The sequence below is a fragment of the Pteropus medius genome, unplaced genomic scaffold (assembly GCF_902729225.1).
Source record: "Pteropus medius unplaced genomic scaffold, Ma_sr-lr_union100, whole genome shotgun sequence".
NCBI lineage: Eukaryota > Metazoa > Chordata > Mammalia > Chiroptera > Pteropodidae > Pteropus > Pteropus medius.
In genome coordinates this window covers 16521931-16541895 of record NW_024354502.1, presented here as the reverse complement: position 1 = coordinate 16541895, position 19965 = coordinate 16521931, and the positions used below count along the sequence as shown (strand labels likewise).

Genomic DNA, 19965 nt, shown 5'->3' with positions numbered 1-19965 from the left:
TTGCCTAGGGTATGCTGAGACTATGCTAAGCATATAGTAGAAGGTTCATTTTTTTCCCAGATGGCTACAGAACTCAGGACTGTATCTGATTAGTTATAATGCAGGTACAATTTGAAGTCCACTGGACAGAAGAAGTAATTCTGGTTAAGAACTTAAACTAAAAAAACATTTCTTTCTTATGCAATTAAGTCATATCAGAAATTGTTTTGACTTAGGGTAGAGTTCTATCGTGTAATATTTAGATTAAATAACAATACTATTAAAAGATGGAGAGCCTGATAGAAAAAGAAAGATGAAAAAGGATGGCGTGGCTATGACTTGAATGGAAGATGATAGAAAGTTGGAGGTAGAAGCTGAAAATTCCACAATGTGAGGGGAAGAGAGAAGGTAAAGACCAAAAGAGTATGACAAGCAATAAATAATAGCAATATAGGCTAAATGTAAAAAGCTCAGAGGAAGCTTCTCTGTGGTTAAAGCTCTTGAAGTAGGAAATTGACCCGATATTTGAGAGAAGTCTTCTGTGGTAGTCAAGGGAGCCCTTTCAGTCACTGTTGGTGCAAGCCCTGGGCTTCGGGGTGTCCATGTAACGCGTTTAAGCCAAAAAGAGTCATGGATTCTACTCAAACAGTGATTCAGAAGATGAGTGGAAGATTTCTTATGTTCCCAGTAAAGTAATATAAGTTATGCAAGAATAAAATTGAACTGCTCGCTTTGAGAATAATTCTGTTTGACTTGGTTGACACTGGAAGTTTTCGACCACTTCTCTTTTTCTCTAGTTTATGACTTTATGTTTCACATTGGCCTATGGGGCTTCTTCCACTTGCCGAAATTGCTGTGAGCCCTATTTTTATCGTATAGAGAAGTCAAAAACCCTCCTCACACTTCCTTTCCAATTCTTGTTATCACTTCATAGTTCCTTGGTCTCCACCTCTGCTTGTGAGTTCTCTGTTTTAGGTCAATCCCACGATGATTAAAAAAATACATGCGCTCAAGCAAACTATTGATGAGGTTGTTTCCAAAAGACTTGGGGACTTTCACGAGAGAAATGCCACCTTGCACACACTGAAAGGACTCTCATTTAGCTTATCCTCTTACCTTCCCCTCCTTCCCCCAAATCCACATTCCAGAGGAGGCAAAACCCCCTACGAAACACTGCAGTCCCTGTAGGCTCCATGTTCATCCAAAGTAGTACAGCCCTCCCTCGAAGTTTGAGCTCCAAGTCTTTTTTTTTTTAATTGTGTCTTTTTTTTTTTTTTCAATTGAAGGTCATTCCTTATTCGTCCTGTTCCCATGAGTGGCTGTGACCAAGTGGAAAAGGGGAAGGGAACCAGGCAGCGTGGGGAGGGGTCATCTCCACAACATTCCAGTTATACACAGAACTAAACAGGCAAGCACAGAGTCACTATTGCGGTTAGAAGTTGGCAGCATGGGAAAGGTGGATTAGGTGGATAGTCTAAGAAGCTAAATAATTCCCTCAGCATCCCTTGACAGTTTGAAGAACAAAATCATGCCCTCCCTATCCTCTTCCACAGAAATTGGAACTTGCGTTTGAGAGCATGCTGTGTAGGTACGATGCTAGGCCCTTCTGCACAGGATGTTTTCTTAGTCCTCAGAACCTTTCTGGGTATGTTTTATCCTCATTTTATAGGCAAGGAAATCGAGCCTCAAAAAATTGTCCAACATTGTTACCATGCTCAAAGAAAGTATTGGAACACATGCAGGGAAGACTAGGAATCGTTTTTTTTCCTGCTCAAAAATGGAGGAACCAGAAGAGGCAAAGATTATGAAACACCAGTCTGCCTATCGGAGTCATGCCAAGAGGGATGGCTTCTTTAACTCATTCTTTTTTCTCCATCTAAGATATTGGCACTCATTTTCTGTTTGAAATGCAAAGCACATTAAGACAAAGATCCTTTTGATGCCTGTGAAGAGATTATTTTAGTCTCTATTTGTAATGTTTAGCTTATCGTCAATGGGTATTTTACCTCATGTACACCTACTTATTCTATTATGCTATATTCACATTTCTTTCACACATTTAATTAAGACATTGTTAAAAATTTAGAAGGATTTCCCCTTTCATGAAATTTGGAAATCGAAGGTAGCATTTAGCAGGTTTCCTTGTCAGCCACAGTAGTCATTTTTAGAATCTGTAAGGAGTAATTTAGTTACCCACACAGTTCTGCTTTCTAAGAACATACTAGTGGAAGTCTTTTCTTAAGCAAACCAGCAAACCTGCTATCGAAGTTCCAGACTCCAGTAAGGAGGAAAACAGAATACCCGCCCATTGAGAAGTCAGTGGAGGAGGGCAAAAAGAAGAGGGAAAATCCCAGAAGGTTATTTTCTGCCAACTTTGGGCCTTTGGAGACCAGAACTCTGTCCTTTGCTCATTCCAAAGACGTTGTGGAAAGGACTTGTGGGACAGTTACACATTTTGAAGTGATATCGAACTTCATTAATTATATTATCTAGTACTTTATCAAATATAAGCCATTACATAGCCAAAACTTACGAAGTCTTCAATATGTGACTTTAGTCACTCTGATCAATTCTAAAACAGGCCAATATAAAATACAAACAGTTTCTGGTGATAAAATAATCTGCTATGTGAATTTGAGATAAAACACGTCACACTTAACATTTTGAAAATAATCTTTGCTGAGAACTGGAAAACAGTTGGCTTTCTTTCTGTGAAATTCAGCATTTTTTCTTTAAATTCCTACTCTCTTCCCCACAAACAAAAAACCTTGCTTTATATTGAAATTAAAATTTAATTTTGAAATAAAGTTTATAGGATGAACTATAGAATATTTACATTCTTATAGATGAAAAATGATCAAATACTGGTGATTTCTTAGGGGTTAGGGTTCAGTGTAATATTTTTAGGGTAGTCTAAGTCTGTGTATCTAAGTGTGCCTTGCTGGAAAGCCATGTTGGGACAAATTAAATTCATTGCCCCGGTGACCTGCAACATATCTCTTAACCACTTCTTATTCATCTTAATGCCTCCTTGTTCCCCGTGTGTCCCTGGTGCCCAGAACAGTTCTTGGTGCAAAGTATAAATGAAAAGTCCGTTCCAGCTCATGAAAAATGGCGGACAGGGATAGGGATGAGGAACAGCCATCTCCAATGGTGAAAGGATCCTGCTTTAGATTCCCTCTACTCTAGCCATCTTTGAGAGGCAAGAAGCCAATAATACCATTCTGTTTCTTTTTACTGTCCTCTTCGTGGCAAGTAGCCATTTAGTAACTATATATAATCTTCATGGTAAATGAGTAAGTTCAGTCAATTTCTTATGGAAACTTTATTAAAGTATAACACATACCCAGAAAAACTGTAAAAATCATGTTAGATTTTCACAAAGTAAATATATCCTGATACCCAGAACCTAGGTCAGGAAACAAAACATTACCAGAATCTTAGAAAACTCTTCATGTCTCTATCAATGTAATAACCCCCAACAGTTAGAGTACCCACACTTTTAATATTATAGGTAGTTTTGCTTCTATTTGAACGCTATATAAATGGAATCATTCAGTATGTGCTCTTTTGCATTAGGATTCTTTTGCCCAGCATTATTTTTTGTGAAAACTATTCATGTTGTTGCAAGTAGTTGTAGTTCATTCATTTCCTTTGCTGTATAAAATTCCATTTTATAAGTGTTAGCACAATTCATTCACCCATTTCTGCTATTGGTAGACATTTGGGTGGTCTTTGATATTTGTGTGCTTCTGTAAATGTTCTTGACTGTGTCTTTGGATGAACACATTTATATTTGTGTAGGACATATCCTAGGAATAGAAGAGGTGAGTCAAGAGATGCATGCCTTCAGCTAGGCAGATATCACCAGACATTTGTCTGCACTGGTCCTACCAGTTACGCTGTCACCGGCGGTGTCAGAGAATACCCCTTGTTCCTCATCACTGTATTGAATATCATGTCTACATTTTAGCCATCCTGGTGGGTGTGTTACGAATGCTGTGTGGTCTTAATTTGCATTTCTCATGACTAACACTGTTGATCACTTTTTAATGTATTTGTTGGCAATTTGGATAAAGCGAGTCAATTTTCATGAATAGTAAATAGGTAATATAGGTGGTATGTGGATATGGCAGAAGTCATAGAAGTGATAAAGAATTGACTAAGATTTAGTAAATGCTACTTTCATTAGTGAATCCTTTTCTATTGGTACATTCTGTTCTTTTAACAAAGGTCTTTTCTCTGGTAAATTAAACTTAATAGAAGCTTATTGAGAGTTGATGATGAATAACCCCCTCTGTGGAATGGGGGGAGACTGCCGAAGTTCTTCTGATCGGAAGCTTCCCAAAGGGGCCACATTGAAGCCGAGTCTAGAATTGTGAGCAGCCCTGACAATGGAGCAGAAGATGGAAGCTAACGTACTTTATTTTCAGAAAATAGAAACAAACCTGGAGGTGTGAAGATATATCGAACTTTTAGAAAATTGCAAATATTCAAATATAATTATCATAATTGATAAAGAAAACTGACAACCTGTTTTCTATAAGGAATGAAGATTTGAAAAAAAATGACACTGAATGTCAGCCTCCAGAAGTACCAAGGGCAAGGAGTAAGCTGGGCTTAGGGTTCAGTTATGTGACGAATATCAAGTTGTGTAGCTTGAAATATTTGAATTTAGCTCATATCATTTACCGGTGACTTTTACATCAAGAGAAACATTCTCATGCATGAGTGGCGAAAATATTTTATGGATAGCTTTTTGCTTTCCAAGTTAGGCCCAATGTCAGTTCTTTAAAATGTAGAAGTGAGCATTATCTTTTATTGTCATTGAGAGTGTCTGGAGAAACAGTGTGACTTCTGTAATTTTTATAGCTAAGATGCTCTTAAAGATTAAACAGCAAAGCGCTGGCAGCTTCTAGTTATCCAGATAATCATTTCGTTATCCTTTTTTCTGGGATGCAATTATTTATTTCTAACTAGTGTGTGACTATAGCATCAAAAATTATTACTTTCAGAGCCAAAAGCAATTACCAAATGCATTATCTTTGACACTACATTTTAGTTTGCTATTAGAAAAATAGAAGTTCTTTATCACCTTACATTTTAGTATATTTTAGTGAAGCTTTTCAAAATGATAAGGCAGAAGAAGATTTTTTTTTCCTCACATACTTTCAAAAATATTTGAAGAATTTAAAATCATGTAGGGAAGGTCTTTAATTTCTGAATAAACCTTGTTCTATTTCAGGGACAAATATATAACTCAATTGTTGAAAAAAAATTATGATGAAGATAAATGTGAAACAAGAACATCTCTTGAGTAGTAATCATAGCTGTGGTATTCTTTACCTATAGGTTGAAGAAAAAGTCCCAGTCGGTGGATATTACTGCCCCAGGGTTTAACCCTTTGGCCGGTGCAGGAAAGCAAATGCCACAAGCCAGTAAGCCCCCTGCACCCAAGATGCCTGTCTTTGAAGAAGAACAGAACAACACAGCAAATACCCAGAAACATCCTTCCCGAAAGAGTGAACTGAAGAGGTTCTACACCATTGGTGAGCACTAGACGTTTGATGCAAGTGGATAGGGGAAGTCTGTCTATGTGTGGGTCGGTCTGCAGTTAAATGCTCCATTATTTATATAATGTGCATATCTTTCTGATGGTTTATGTGGACATTTTCTTATATGGTCTGAACATGGAGATGGAAAAATACTGACAACCTTCATTCAGCAAAGAGAGCAAGCTTGAGGACCTTCTGTATCTTGGCCTAAGGGGAGTAAATTCCACATATACGATATTCCAGTTTTTAAGCTTACGTGCGCCACTGTTTTAATTTCTGCTATTTTTCACCCAGCGCCATTTTTGTTTTTTTTGTTTTTGTTTTTGTTCTTTTCTTTTTCCCTCCAGGCTATCAAGTCTCTGACCCTGTTCTGTCAGGCTGTTAAGACAGTGGTTGATGTCAGCCTGTAACTAACAAAGCCACTAAGAAAATAAATAGAAAATTATTACATTTGGAGGGAGGACAAATTACATTGCAGATGTGTTTTGGGCTTGCACGTTACTTCGCTCGGGAGAGATCGAATCACATCCAGAACCTGTCGTGTGAAAGAGTGGGGGGCTGGGGAGGGGGTCCTGCGAGTTGATGTCCCTTTTTGCTCTAGGTAGAATAATATCCTGTAACCTTGAACTTTAGCAATTAATTGGAATGTTGTAGGTAATCCATCTAAATGAGTTGAATTTCCAACTTTTATGTACTAAGTTTTGTCATCATGTCTTTGGCCTTGCTTTTTAACTAACAAAAACAGTTTTACGTGTGTTAGGTCTATTTGAGACAAAAGTTGCTTAACATATGTATGGTAAAGGATGAAGCATGTGTTGGGGACGGGGGCGGGCAAATCAACCTGGGAAGAGGATAGATGTTTTGTCCTTGCATATTATTCCATTTTAGAGAGATGTGGTCATATCCACAAGCCTTAATAGTAGATACTGTGGCTTAATGAATTTACCAAAGTTATATTAAATAGGTCATGTTTTATTTGGTGTCTACCACCTTCACAACCCTATATAGGATGCTTGAAATTTTTTTTCCCAGATATTTTAGTGTCCCTATCGAGAAATGATAATCAGGTGATCAGATTTCTAATTCTGATTCCCACACTGTTTTCCTTTGTGACTTTGTCAAGTTATATTTTTATGTCTCTGGGTTACATTACTTCACTTCAAGTTTGAAGAGATGCCTCTGTGTAGGTCTGGTAGTATTTCAGGATTTGTCTACTAAAACCAGATTTAAAACGGGTCCACCATTTTTTGTATCCCTCTTCTTTTATCTACTCTCAGGCTTCCTCTGTCAGATTAAGATGTTCAAGTCTTATTTTTTAACAGGCAACAAACGTGGTGTCTTAAGGATGTCAGTAGTCAACGAGCAAGAATTGATATAAGACGTACAGACATTCTTAAAACTTAGGATAGCAGAGTTCGAAAAATCAATCAACTAGAAAAACCCATAAAGTTTATATAGCTGTCTCCCAATTTTTCAATGTCCTCTCCTCCCATCCTTCAACAATCCCACCACCTTCTGTTACTTTTCTGATTTATTAACTGGCTAGGAAGACTCAGTATTTTTCCCTTCAGAAAATAGTTTACTGTACGAACTCAGTATTCTCTAAAAATGAGAAAATGAGGGAGAAAGACTGACGAGGTTGGCCATGGGAAATAGAGAGCTGTGCCTAGAAAAGAGAAATCTGCATGGTGAGTTTGGATTGCAGAAAGATGAATTCCAAGTCATTTTAATAGCTCTACCACTAGGGAATTTTAAATTATTGGTTTTGAAACAATATGACTATAGTCAGTGTCCGTGGTGGGTCCACTATGTTAAAATTGACATCTGAATTGTGGACTTAGCTGTGTTTTTGTAACCCTGCTACTAAATTGGACTTGGAAACATTATTTTCAAGGCTGAAATATTTGTAACCATGTAAATTGCCTATATTGAAAGATCACAAAACAAACTCACTTCAGTATACCTTAGTGAAAGTATTGGTAACGAACAACAACAATTAATTGAACCTTAGAGAAATGAAAGAAGGAGCCATGAGCCAGAGATAGCAGACTCGATAAATGAAATTAACCTTTCCTTGTGATTATATTTTAGAGTCAACCTTCTTTGTCACTCAGGATACCATCCCCCTCTGCACACAGGTGAACCAGAAGAGTTTCTATAGATAATATAGTGGGGTTTCTATAGATAATATAGTGATATTTTTACTGCAACTCCCAGGTGATATTTTAGTGTCCCTATTGAATGTCCCTAAGAAAACCATGCCAACTGGCCCATCCACCAGCCAGTATGCCCTTTCATTGAAAGTTATCTTTCAATGTCTCAATTTATAGTTCACACAACTGAAAAATCTTGAGAGCCCTCTTGTGGCTCACTGGAGTATTACATTTAAATTTAGCAACAAAGTGCAGTACTGTATTCAAGTAAAATACTGTATTTAAATTCAAGCAATGATTCTGGGGGTTCAAGAATTTTAAAATAGCTAGATAATTTTGCAATTAATTTAAATGTCCCTTAGTGGCTCTGAGTGGCCACAGTAGCTTCTCTAGAATTTTTTTTTAATCTCACAGCTTTTATTCTTCATGAACCTCTGTACAGGATCTACTTCCTGTGAGAGAACTCTAGGAAAGAGAAATTATAGCCTCCTTGTACAGACAAATGATTCAAGTCCTTAATTATTTTTCATAACAGAAACATTAAATCTAATATAGCAGCAAACAACAATAACAACAACAAAAACACACAGCCTATAAAGTCATTACTTTTTATGATAGAATAACCTGTCTTACAAGAGTATAATAAAATTTCATTGATTTGGAATAAGTAGGGGAAAAGCTATTCTCTATTGATGTGAAATATATAAACTTTCAGATAAATTAAAAGGAAAGTAATCACTATATCACGACTATGACAAAAGGAAGAGCTTTTTCTATTCTGCTTCTGTCACTGATTATATAACCTTGCAAGTCATTTATCTTCATTTGAGCTTAATTTTCTCATCTGTACAGTGAAAGATTTAGACCAAAACAATATCTTTCTGAGTGTTTTTTTCTCTTCCTCTCTTATGATCACAACTGACCGTATGAAGTACTGTTTAAGTTTTTGATTGCTGTGAAACAAAGTACCACAAACTTAGCTGTTTTAAACAACCCCCGTTTATCAGCTGCCATTTCTTAAGTCAGGTTTTGCCTGTCTGTGTTCTCTGCTCAGGGTATCACAAGGCTAAAATCAAGGTGTCAGAGGGGCTGAGTTCCCGTCTGGAGGATCAACTACGGAAAGACATTCTTCCAAGCTCTTCCTTGTTGGCAGAATTTAGTTCCTTGCAGTTGTAGAACTGAGGTCTCCATTTCCTTGCTGTTTGTCAGCTGGGGCCTATTCTCAGTTTTTAGAGGCCCCTGTTTTTCCTAGTCACATGATCCCTTCCATCTTCAAGTCAGTAACTGTGGGGCAGATCCTCCTCATTTAAATCTCTGACTTGCTCTTGGGGGGCCAGCGAAGAAAGCTCTCTGCTTTTAAAGGCTCGTGTACTTAGGTCAGGCCTGCCCAGATGGTCTCCGTGTCTTAAAGTCAGCATAGCCTACTCATGGGAGTAATGTCCATTCACGTTCCTGGGGATTGTGCAGGTGTGTACATCAGAGGGGACGGTGCAAGAACCTTGGGACCACCTCAGTATTTTGGCCAATGCATTTTATACCACTTCCCCAGAGTATACACACTCAAATAAAGCTTCCTTAAAATATTTTCCTTAATACCTATTCTGATCATTTTTTTTTCATCCTATTTTATATTTTAACTGCAGTGTCAACTCACTAAATTGATTGCATAGTCCATTAATGAGTTGGAACCTGCAATTTTAAAAATCACTGCACTGGGTAGCAGAAGTCCTTCAGATACTTAAAATTCTACTATTTTTTTTTAAATAAAAGTGTTAATTAAAACTAGAATAATACAACATTAAATTAGTGGACCAGCTCTAATGAGTAAACAGACGCAAATAGAAAAGGATTTTTTTACTACTCCAATTTTTGTCCGTGCTGGATAAAACTACTAGAGTTTGACAGTGGATATAAAGAAACTGTCAAAACCTTCATCTCAACATAAAGATAAAAAAATGAATCTAAATAGTAGACTCGGATATTCATAATACTCTTTATTTGCTATCTTTAAATCAGAGAAGTCCATGTAAGGACTTCTGAAAGGAATGTAAATTCGGCACAGAGGCAGCGAAGAAGCCTGTGCACACAGGATCCAAAAAGGTCCCCTGGCTCCCTCAGGTAGCCTCGTACAAAGTCATGTAACAAGTGTTCCTTGCTTCAGAATCCAGAGCTAGAGTTTACTTGTCTCTATATAGCTGCTATGACTCTTAATATAAGGTGCTGACGTCTTTCCATTCTGAGGATTTCCCTGGGCAGTTAGGAAGTGGGATAGCTCTTAAATGGTTGTCCCCACAATGAGTCATTCAGTGCAACACAAAATGCTGGTTCGTCCCCTATCAGACGCTGTGGTGTGAAGGCCTCACGGGACATCCTGTTCGGAACAGAAAGAAAAGTGAAACGGAGAACCTGCTTTCGAGGCGGTCATCATACAGAGGTGGGGAGTAGAGGGAGTGCCTTGTTAAAATGGGCACGCTGGCGAGCAGAAGTCAAGACAGATGCCCTGAATGCTATGGCGGGGATGAGTGGGGCACAGCCAAGGTCAGGGCGGGCCCACTCAAAGTGCTGCAGAATCCAAAAAGATGGAGAAATTGCCTCAAAACATAAAGACGCTTGGAGGCTCTTTACCGGCTCTGTAGATCCAGCCGCCTTTCACCACCATCCATCCTCCTTGCTTTCAAGCTCCCTTGGCATCTGGCACTTACCTGTCCCTTTTATCTTCTCACGTTACCATCTCTGTATCCAAGTCTCAGTCACTATGCATAGGGAACGAAGCCGATGCTGTTAATTTCATTAATCCCAGCACTTAGAGTGAAGTACGGGGCTAACTTAGCGTTAGGGGTGAGGAAGGAGAGTGCAAGAGGGGTGCTGGCCGAGGTTGCCATGAACCTTGTCCTTCTCCATGGAGGACGAGAGGAGGGAATCTGCTGAGAGTTCAGTTGAAGGAAGCGCTTCAGAGGCTTCAGAGCTCTAGAGGGAAGGACTGGAACAGTGACTAAGAGAATAGTACAACCTTTATATGTGTAGGAAAAAAAAAACAACAAGAAAATTAGAAAGGTTAGAGTTAGCAAAGCCCAGTTTTATTACTTATGCTATTTAAATGCTCCCTGCAAGTTCATGGAGAAAGCAGAAAAGAGTGGAACCTGGCCTTCCCAGGCTCCTGGCTCGACAAGTCTTCCTGACAGGTCCAGTCAGGGGCTCCTTGGCTGACAGGTAACTGAATAACAGCTCTGGAACTTTCCTTCAAGCTGAGATCTTGTCTGTGAACCGATAGCCTGTGTACTCCTTTTAATCTCCTGTTATCCCTAATGGGTCAGTCTCTACCTCTTTATGTTTTTAAATATATTTGTATTTTTATATTTGCATTAATCTCGCTCTCACACCTTATCTTTGTAAGACATCATCTAGGATGAGTCAGTCAATGTTCTTTACACAGTAATTTCCAGTTATATTCAGAGGAATAAATTTTGGGTTCATTTGGGGGGTAGGTATAACTCACACTTGCCCACATATAAAAACATGTTCATTCACTTATGAATCTCTTCATTTATCAATTCAATAAATATTTATCGAATGCCTACCACATGCCAGGCCTTTTCAAAATGATGCTGATACAAGAGTAAACAAGACCAAGTCCAAACCCTCAGGTGCTTCATATACATGTTGTTAACGAATACATTTTTAAAGAAGAATAAAACTGGTTAAAGGAGAAAAGTGATAGAAAAGTGACTCTGTAAATCTGCTTAAATTTTATGTGATTTTTATAAAAATTTCAGTGGATGATTTAATTCAGTTCTGAGAAATCTGTTAGGCTGGTTTAAATGAAGGATATTAGCTGTATTAACATTTTATTCAGTTTTTTGCTTTACTTGTCATGGAATTAGTGTATAAAAAGACTAATGGAACTGATATTTGCAGCATGAAGAAGAAAATGGTTGAGAGGAAATTTAATGATTCTCAAGCCTCCCAGCATTGTTTTAAAGAAGAGGTACCCAGATGTTATTTATTTCTACCAAGAAAAGAAGGCCTGCTGATTCAGCTGTAGGAGAAAATACTGAAATTAAATACCTTAGAGAATGTAACACATTTTAGTATATATTACAGGAAAGTTCTATTTATTTATTTATTTTTTAAGTTCAGCTTTTATCTCTTTAGAATAAGTTTAGACATCAGCTTGCCTAGAGGAAAAAGTGATAAGATCAGCTCTCAAAGACCTAAGTGATTTTGGAGTTTATGAGATGAGAGCCTCTCATCTTTTGATCCTGTAGATCTGGTCAGCTTAGCCGCAGCTTAAAACCCTGCAGTGGCTCCTCATTCTCCACAAGACGAGGTTGTTATTCTATCGACCTTTCATACTCTGCCCCTACTTATTCTCCAGCTTTGTCTTAGACGAGGGCCTACACTCCAGCCATGCCGAATTCCTTCTGTATGAGATACAAGTTATATAAAACTTTTCCTTCTGCCTGAGCAGTGTTAGGATTCAACCCAACCTTCCCTCATACCTGGCCACACGCCTTCCCCAGATCTGATCAATGTGAATAGATTTCAAAGCATTTTAGCATACACTTTGTCGATTCTTTAGATGACTAATGCTCACTGAATTCATTGTATGCTTACAACATTCCTAAAGGGAAAGTGGGAAGTGTGCTATGACCACCACGCAGCATCCCGTGGTAGTATGTCTTATCTGTGATCACACTATAAATAGTGGTGAAATCAAGGGGAAAATCTAGGTAAATGATGACTGATGGTAGAGAGCTCAGCCTCTCTGTGTCTTCAAGTCAAGTTCTCTTCTCAATGACAAAAACAAAAATGAAGTTAGAGTATTGACAGGGAGCTCAGTGAGTAGTTTGCCAAGTGGCGGTCTATACCATGGATGGTGAAACAGATCCATCAGAAAAAGAATAGTAGTTTGTCATGAAATTACATTTATTCCATTAAAGTGACTGTCCTTTCCTTCTTTTTTCTTCCTCCTTTAATATATCCCTCCCTCCTTCCTTATTTTCTCTCTCTGTCTTTCTTTCCTTTTTTTCTTATCTCTTTGTGTTAAAATGAATTTTTTTCTGAAACGATAGCATAGTATATGTATTGATTTGGTAGAGACTCTGTGTGTGTGTGAACAGAAATTTCTTCTTTTTTCCTCTTTCTTTTTTCTTTTTTGTTCAAGTGTCATTGGCATGTAATATTATATTAGTTCCAGGTGTACCACATAGTGATTCCACATTTATGTACTTTATAATGTGATCACTACAGATGGTCCACTTTTTAAATGAAATATGTTCTTTTAAAGTGGCCTGGCTTATCAAAATTAAGTTGGGGAATGTCCCCCAAATAGTCCTTTGAAATTTTACTTGTCTGTGAAATTGTAAAATATGCAATCCAAATGATCTTGTCTTTTGGCCTGACTTCAAGATATAATACCTTCAACATCCCAAGCATAATGAAGCGAGTCAAATACAAATTTGTATCTTACAAACCCCAGGCTGCTTACATATTGAAAAGAGAGCCTACAGAATTACGTGCTCCCTGGGAATTCTTCTGAGTAGTTGGCAAAATTAAAACAGTAATAACTAGTTTGGAAATTCTAAAAAGAGAAAAGCAAGATGCACATTTAACTGCTTTCAAGTTGCAGTACACCAGGCATTTAAAAATATCATCACATAACTCATGTGCCTCTCATTTTGAAGGTACACTTTTTAATTATAAGAATAAAAAAGATCAAATTATCGAAACAGGAGAGAAAAAAAGGAAAAAAGCTAATCTTGCTGGAGGCTACACATTCTCTAGCGTGAAACTAGGTCAGCACTGAATGAGAACCTTCTCTTCAAGTAAGAAGATCCTTCATGTAAAAGCAGGCAGTCTCTGTGATTTAATCAGCAGAGCTGTCCTGACATACAGGTCACAGAAACTAAAATAGATAACTGCTCCAAGGGTTCAGATTAAACTATGTTCTTGAGAAAAATGACTTTGTTTTGAAGTTTGTTCTGACAGTGTGATGATTTCTTGTGTGTTTTGGGAAAATTATTCCTTGGCTGAAGTTCCTCCTTGATGGCATCTGGAGTTCCCTAAATGGACCTAGGTTTTTCATAAATCTGGAAGATGGGTGCATGTGTAGAAGCGTCATTTCTTTCTTTTTTTTATGCATATTGCATAAGAATGTGTAATTTTTAAGCTAGTGAATTTGAAGATGTTTAAAATTCAAGTTCTACTTTTCATTTGTGAGAAAAGCTGACTTTGAGATTCTATATATGAGTGTGTGTGATGGGGGTATTTGATCGAGTTTTTATTTTATATCTTTCTTTTTTTATTAATTCCATTTAAAACCTACTTTAAAACACAAGGCCTAGGAAAACTCATGGAGAAAACCCCCTTTTCAACTCTAGAATAAATATGAAAGCTTTATTTCTTTCTAGAGAAATTAGATGTTTACTAAATGTTTATGCAGTTTTAAACTTTATAAAGCAGCAGTAGATGTACTCAGAAGGAGCAGATTGGAAACATTTTCAATGTGCTAGTTTAGCTTGACGACTCCATTTTTACAGGGTTAGCCCCATATTTGGTACATAAGCCATATTCTGTTTTGCCTTAATTCTGGGATTGTTCTCTGTCCAAAGTAATCAACCCAGAATCAAGAAACACAGCTCAGTCATGGCTGCAATAAGTGGATTACGAAACGTCATAGTGCTGAGTTTCCTGGAGCAACTTGTGTTGGTGTGGTGTTTGAGTGGCACCATGATAGTCTTATAACTTATTAAAAACAAGTTATATCTGTCAATTTACTTAATGATTTCTAAACAGCCTAATTAAACCTATACCGATTAAAATCGTGGAATAATTAAAATGGACATTGTTTCACAGTTGACGAAAAATCATGATCCTGTTTGAAATTTGCTAAATCCCTATTAAAATAAATCCCTTAGCTCTGTCCGTGATCACAACTTCCGTTCCACCCGTCAGCTCTTGGGGGACTATTCCGTTTCACTGAACCATGGCTATGGCAAGAAGAGATTATTTTTTAAAGACCTCCTTTATTTTAAACGTTTAATGATAGAATTAATGGCAGTTTGAACAGTGAGATAGTATATCTAGACCTCCCCAGGATTTCCATTTTTTAAAGAGTATGAATTTGAAGAGCATCTAGGATCTTGCACATGTTCAGAAACAGAACTATTGGTATCTCCTAATTTTTTTTTAAGTTGACTTTTCTTCCCAATTCATACTAAATTCATACTTCACACATAAAAACTGCAGGATGTATGCTCCTCAGTTAAATATGGACCATGTTTACAACTCCAGCCAAAAGATTATTTCTGAGAAGAATGTAAATACAGTTAAAAGCCAGGCATAACTGGGGAGAAATGCTTCTGTTGCTGTTTTTGCCAGAGGTTTTGAAACTACTTTGAGTAACCCAGTTATAAATGTTTCAGTGGCCATTCCTAACGATTCAGTATACATCATGTGCACATCTACATGCAAGCAAGCTTTTAGTGAGCTCTTTAAAAACTTCTCTAATTCAGACTTCGTGAACATCTGAAAAAAATATGAGATAAAAAAAGCCTTTGTGTTAGTACAATCGGGGAATGAAAAGCTATGCGGATTTATAATGTAAACATGATTTCAGGACACAGAAACTACTGTTCGGCAAATTAGCTTAATGGCTTTTTAGTAAGTAAAAATGCCTACTAAGAGAACTTAATGGACCGGTTTTAAAGTAATTGTTATCAATTGGTTAACCTACTTCATGTTACCATGTACGTTTGAAAACAATGAAGTCTAATGCCTTAAAAGTATTGCATGAATGCCTATAGTGATTTAGATGGATGTATCCTGGGGGAAGAGGGGATGGAAGATGGCCCATCGTCAGAGGGCTCGGTAGGCTCTACACTGCGCCTGCCTACCTGCTGCATCACAGTATTATCTGTTTGCTGGGATTTACATTCAGGGTGCTTGGACGTTATTTTGTTGCTTAGATTTTAATACATGGGTGGGAAGGATATCGATTTCCCGTCAGAATTCTCTGAGTCATTGGAGGCAAAAATTATTGTCAATATTGGAGAAGAAATGTCAAAAGTGCCCACAGAGAGCTGAACTTTGTGACTCTGTTTATTTAGTGTCTCGTAGACCAATTCATAAGAATTTATTTTCCAAAAAGTTAGTTTCAGTGTCTTTGACGTCTTTTTAAGTACCATTTCAAGTAAGTCAAGATAAAGCAGATGCAACAGAATAATATTCGCTCTGAGTAAAGAAACGGGTATCTGGTATGCTACTTGCGGCTACAGAGTTTCACTTCTTGCTTTAAACAATTCTCTCAAATTACAGACCTCTGTGATATGAGAAACATTCTTATAAATAAACATAGGGTGAATGGGGTGGGATGGAGATGGCCAAAAAGATGCATTTAGATAAAGAGGAATATAAATAATGATTTCCTCTTTCCATACTCTCATATTTCTTTTTCACATCCACCACTGCTAAACCTCAATACAATTGGCAGTTTTAAGAATGCTTATACATTCATTTAACAAACGATCGACTGACTTCACCACTGATAGCTGCCAGTGGTTGTAGATGAAGCTTGAGACAAATGAAAGCCAGATAATTGGGATCTTGTGTGCTATACTATGTAATTTGCACTTGGGAATTGTTGAAGGGTTTTGCTTTGGGGAGTGCCTTGATAAGGTTGCCTTATAGAGAGATGTTTCAAGTATCATAACAAGAATGGGTTGGGGATGGATATGTCTAGAGATAGAAAAATACTTTAGCTAAGCAGGGTTAGGCCTGGTTAGTACTTGGATGGGAGACCACCTAGGAAGACCAGGTGCTCTAGGCGTAAAAAAAATAAAAAAAATAAGGGATTATAAGAAGATAGGGTCTTTGTAATCTGTGAGGTCAACCAAGGGTTGCCTCACCTAATATGTATATGTATATTTTAGACATATAGCATAAAAGCTAAATAGATAGTTTGTCGTATTAAGAGTTTTGGCCCTGGAATTACATAGGCCTGGATTTGAATCCAAGCTCAGCTATTATGAGTAGATCTGTGACTTTGAATAAGTCAGTTAACCTGATTTTCTTTTGGAAAGTGAGAATACCACCATATACCACTCAGTTTTGTAATAATGCTTATGTGAGATAATATGTACAAATTGCTTAATAGACATTAGTATAGAGTAAGCACACAGCAAATGTTAAATAAAAAAAGCAAAGTTTCAAAATAATATTAGCGAAGAGGGACAAGAGCTAACACTAAGACAGAGGCAATAGGCAGGAGAGAATTATAGAGAGATAATGGACATTAATCTAGAGATATTGGTGACCGACTGAAAATTTAGACTAGAGATTTTCCAGTTGGAGCTATGATTTTAGGTTTCAAATACTTGAAACAACAATAGCTAACCTTTTTCAATTAAGAATATATAGCTTCTTTTGTAAACGAAACGAATAACTCTAGGGCCAGAAAAGAGATAAAAATATATAGCAATAAACAAGAATTTAAGCTGTGGGCCTTTTGAGCTCTGGTCCAGAAACAATCAGAGACCGCCAAGAGCTTAACTCCAGCAGGGTAAGGGGCGTGGAAGGACACCATGAACTGTCACTGCCACATAGAGTCTAAGAGGACATCACAGCTAATTAAAATGTATCTTGGATAGAATCCTGGAAAAGAACAAGGACATTAGGTAAAAAGTAAGGAAATTTGGATGAAGTATGGACTTTAGTTAGTAGTAATGTATGGATATTGGATCATTAATTATTACAAATATAGCATCTAAAATGCGATAATAGAGGAAATCAGATGTGGGATATGTGAGAATTTTCTGTACATTCTTAGCAACTTTTTTTTTTCTTTTGGTAAATCTAAAAACTATTCTCAAATAGAAAAGTTTGTTTTATAATTTAAAAAGAAAAACAACCCAACACCACTTGCTCCTTCAAACTTAGACCGAATCAGGGATCATTAACTGAGAGAAGCTGTGATTCCTGCCCACTCAGGGTTGTGGCTCATATTAAGTTTTCAGAAGCCAGAGGAAGGAAAGTCTTAGCTTGGCATAGGAGAAGCTACCTGTTCATTCCCTACATGAATCTGTTTTTGCCCCATTAGCAGCATGTGACATGAGCCACCAGTATAAGACCTTGTTCTATAATGGATGTCTCAGGGGACAAGTAGAGCCCAAAGAAAACTGGCTAGAAGAAGGGGAGTTATGGGGTCGGGGGGAGAGACAGAGAGAGACAGAGAGAGAGAGAGAGAGAGAGAGAGAGAGAGAGAGAGACAGACAGACAGACAGACAGATAGACAGGCAGACAGGCAGACACAGAGAGAATGTGAAATCTAAAAAAGCTCCCTTTCCAGAAGAGCCTGAAACTAAAATTTAAGTACACTAGGAAAGCTAAAACTGAGAAAGTCAACAAAGTCAAAAATTGGGTAAAGAACTGACTTTTGATAAAAAAAAACCTTAATTCTTAAAATGAACTATTTACTTAATTTAAAAATAATCCATTTATTAAGGTAAATGCCTTAAAAACAGGAATTAGAACAGTTGAACACAGAGATTAAAATCTAACTATAAAGTTATCCCTAATATCTCTTACTAGGCTGGCAGATAAAGCCCACAAGAAAAATAAATTGAACAGCAGTTGTCCTATAGGTTCCACAGATGAAGTACATAGAGTTTTTTAGTCTTCTATGGTCCAGTGGTAAGTTAGCTAATTAATACATGGTGATTTATAAAATTAATTGGTATTTTACAAATTATATTTTAAAGTGTTTAGTGAGAATAAATGTCTCTGAATTATAAATCTAGTCTCTTAATAAACCATAGCCTGCAAAACATGTAAATGGCCAAAAAAATTCTATGTATGGTGTTTTAATTTGTCAAACAGGTGAAAATACTCTAGAATTATGGAAACCGAGAATCCCCAAAGAAATGAATAATCGTTTTCTTTAAGTTTGGCTTTCTCTAGCAAACTACTTTAATATTAATCTGAGCCTTTTGGAAATTCTAAATATAGGGCAAATAAATACATTGAATATAGCAAAAATGCATTATTTCTCATTGTTTTCAAGAAATTTCCTGGAACAATATCTCACACTACTACACTGGACCATATTAGATTGGGTGAAGTTATAACATAGGAAATAAATCATTAAACCAAATCTTAGCCACAAATCAATAAACCAGATGTGGAATTATCTTAGAAATGATCAGAGAAAATTAGTCTATCACATATTCAAATTTAGAAAATATCTGTTGTTTACTTACCATGTTGAAGGCTTAGCTTTATGTTCTGTAGAGTATATGAAAATTAAGGAGAAAAGTTTTGACCTTGAGAAGCTTACAGTTTGATATGAGTGTTTGCATAACAATGCATTCCGTAGCAGAGGCAGTTAATAGCAGTCCTAGAAGGGGCTGGTCTATTGTACAGTATGAAAATGAATGGTTATAGGAGTCGGGAAAAAATTAGACCAAATGTGGGGGAAACAGGGGCAAAACTTGCATCTACCAAATGAAGCCAGCTTTCGGAGACCAGACATAAATACACGGAAAATGTGATGGATAGCGAGCGAGGGCAACAGTAAAATGGAAGAGCAGATACAATGATAGTGTTTATTATGAGCCAGGTCATCAACAAAATCTGTTTAAAGATTATGTGCAGTCTACGGCCATGCCACCCTGAATGTGCCCGATCCCATTTGATCTCGGAAGCTAAGCTAGGTCAGGCCTGGTTAGTACTTAGATGGGAGGCCACCTAGGAATACCAAGCGCTATAGGCGTTAAAAAAAAAAAAAAAAAGATTACGTGGAGCTAAAAGAAGAACTCATCGAATTCCATACAGTACCCTTCAGAAGCAACAGCTGCTGTAAGAAGCAGGCAAGAAGTGTCGATAAAGACCTAATGCCCTCAGGGCAGAGGCGGGCCTGGGAAAGAAAAACATAGGAGGAGCTATTTCCACATGGAGGATCTGAGAGGGATTCAGGATGAAGATATTGTTCTGAGACTTGACTTAGATAGTTTCAGACAGGTAATACTTTGAAAAGAACATATAAGATATAAGTGGTCATAAATATCAAGTGTGTAAGAAATATATTCTCGACCTGGAGGATCAACTGCTGTGGCCAGCAAAGGGGCAAAGGTGGCACGTGGAGGCATCAGCAGGGGACCTGGGAGCCAGGGGAGCTGGGTGAGTGGGGAATACACAGAGCTGACGGGTGCAGGGGCAGCCAGTGTGGTTGGGAGATTCGTTAATAAACGAAATAGGAAATTGAGCAAGTGTGTGCGTGTGCG

The 19965-nt window shown here is 37.4% G+C and overlaps 1 protein-coding gene and 1 pseudogene across 5 annotated transcripts in view; both read left to right on the top strand.

Moving 5' to 3' along the window:
• The window catches only part of OXR1 (oxidation resistance 1), a 306299-nt gene that overhangs the window by 116417 nt on the left and 169917 nt on the right, over window positions 1–19965 (top strand). For 4 of the 5 annotated variants that reach the window (XM_039853665.1, XM_039853662.1, XM_039853668.1 and 1 more), the window contains exon 2: window positions 5332–5528. The exons of the other annotated variant lie outside the window; for it this stretch is intronic. In XM_039853665.1, coding sequence (XP_039709599.1) covers window positions 5332–5528 — 197 coding nt within the window. The remainder of the gene's footprint in view (window positions 1–5331; window positions 5529–19965) is intronic. 5 annotated transcript variants of the gene reach the window in all.
• On the top strand, window positions 19336–19454 carry LOC120595798 (uncharacterized; annotated as a pseudogene).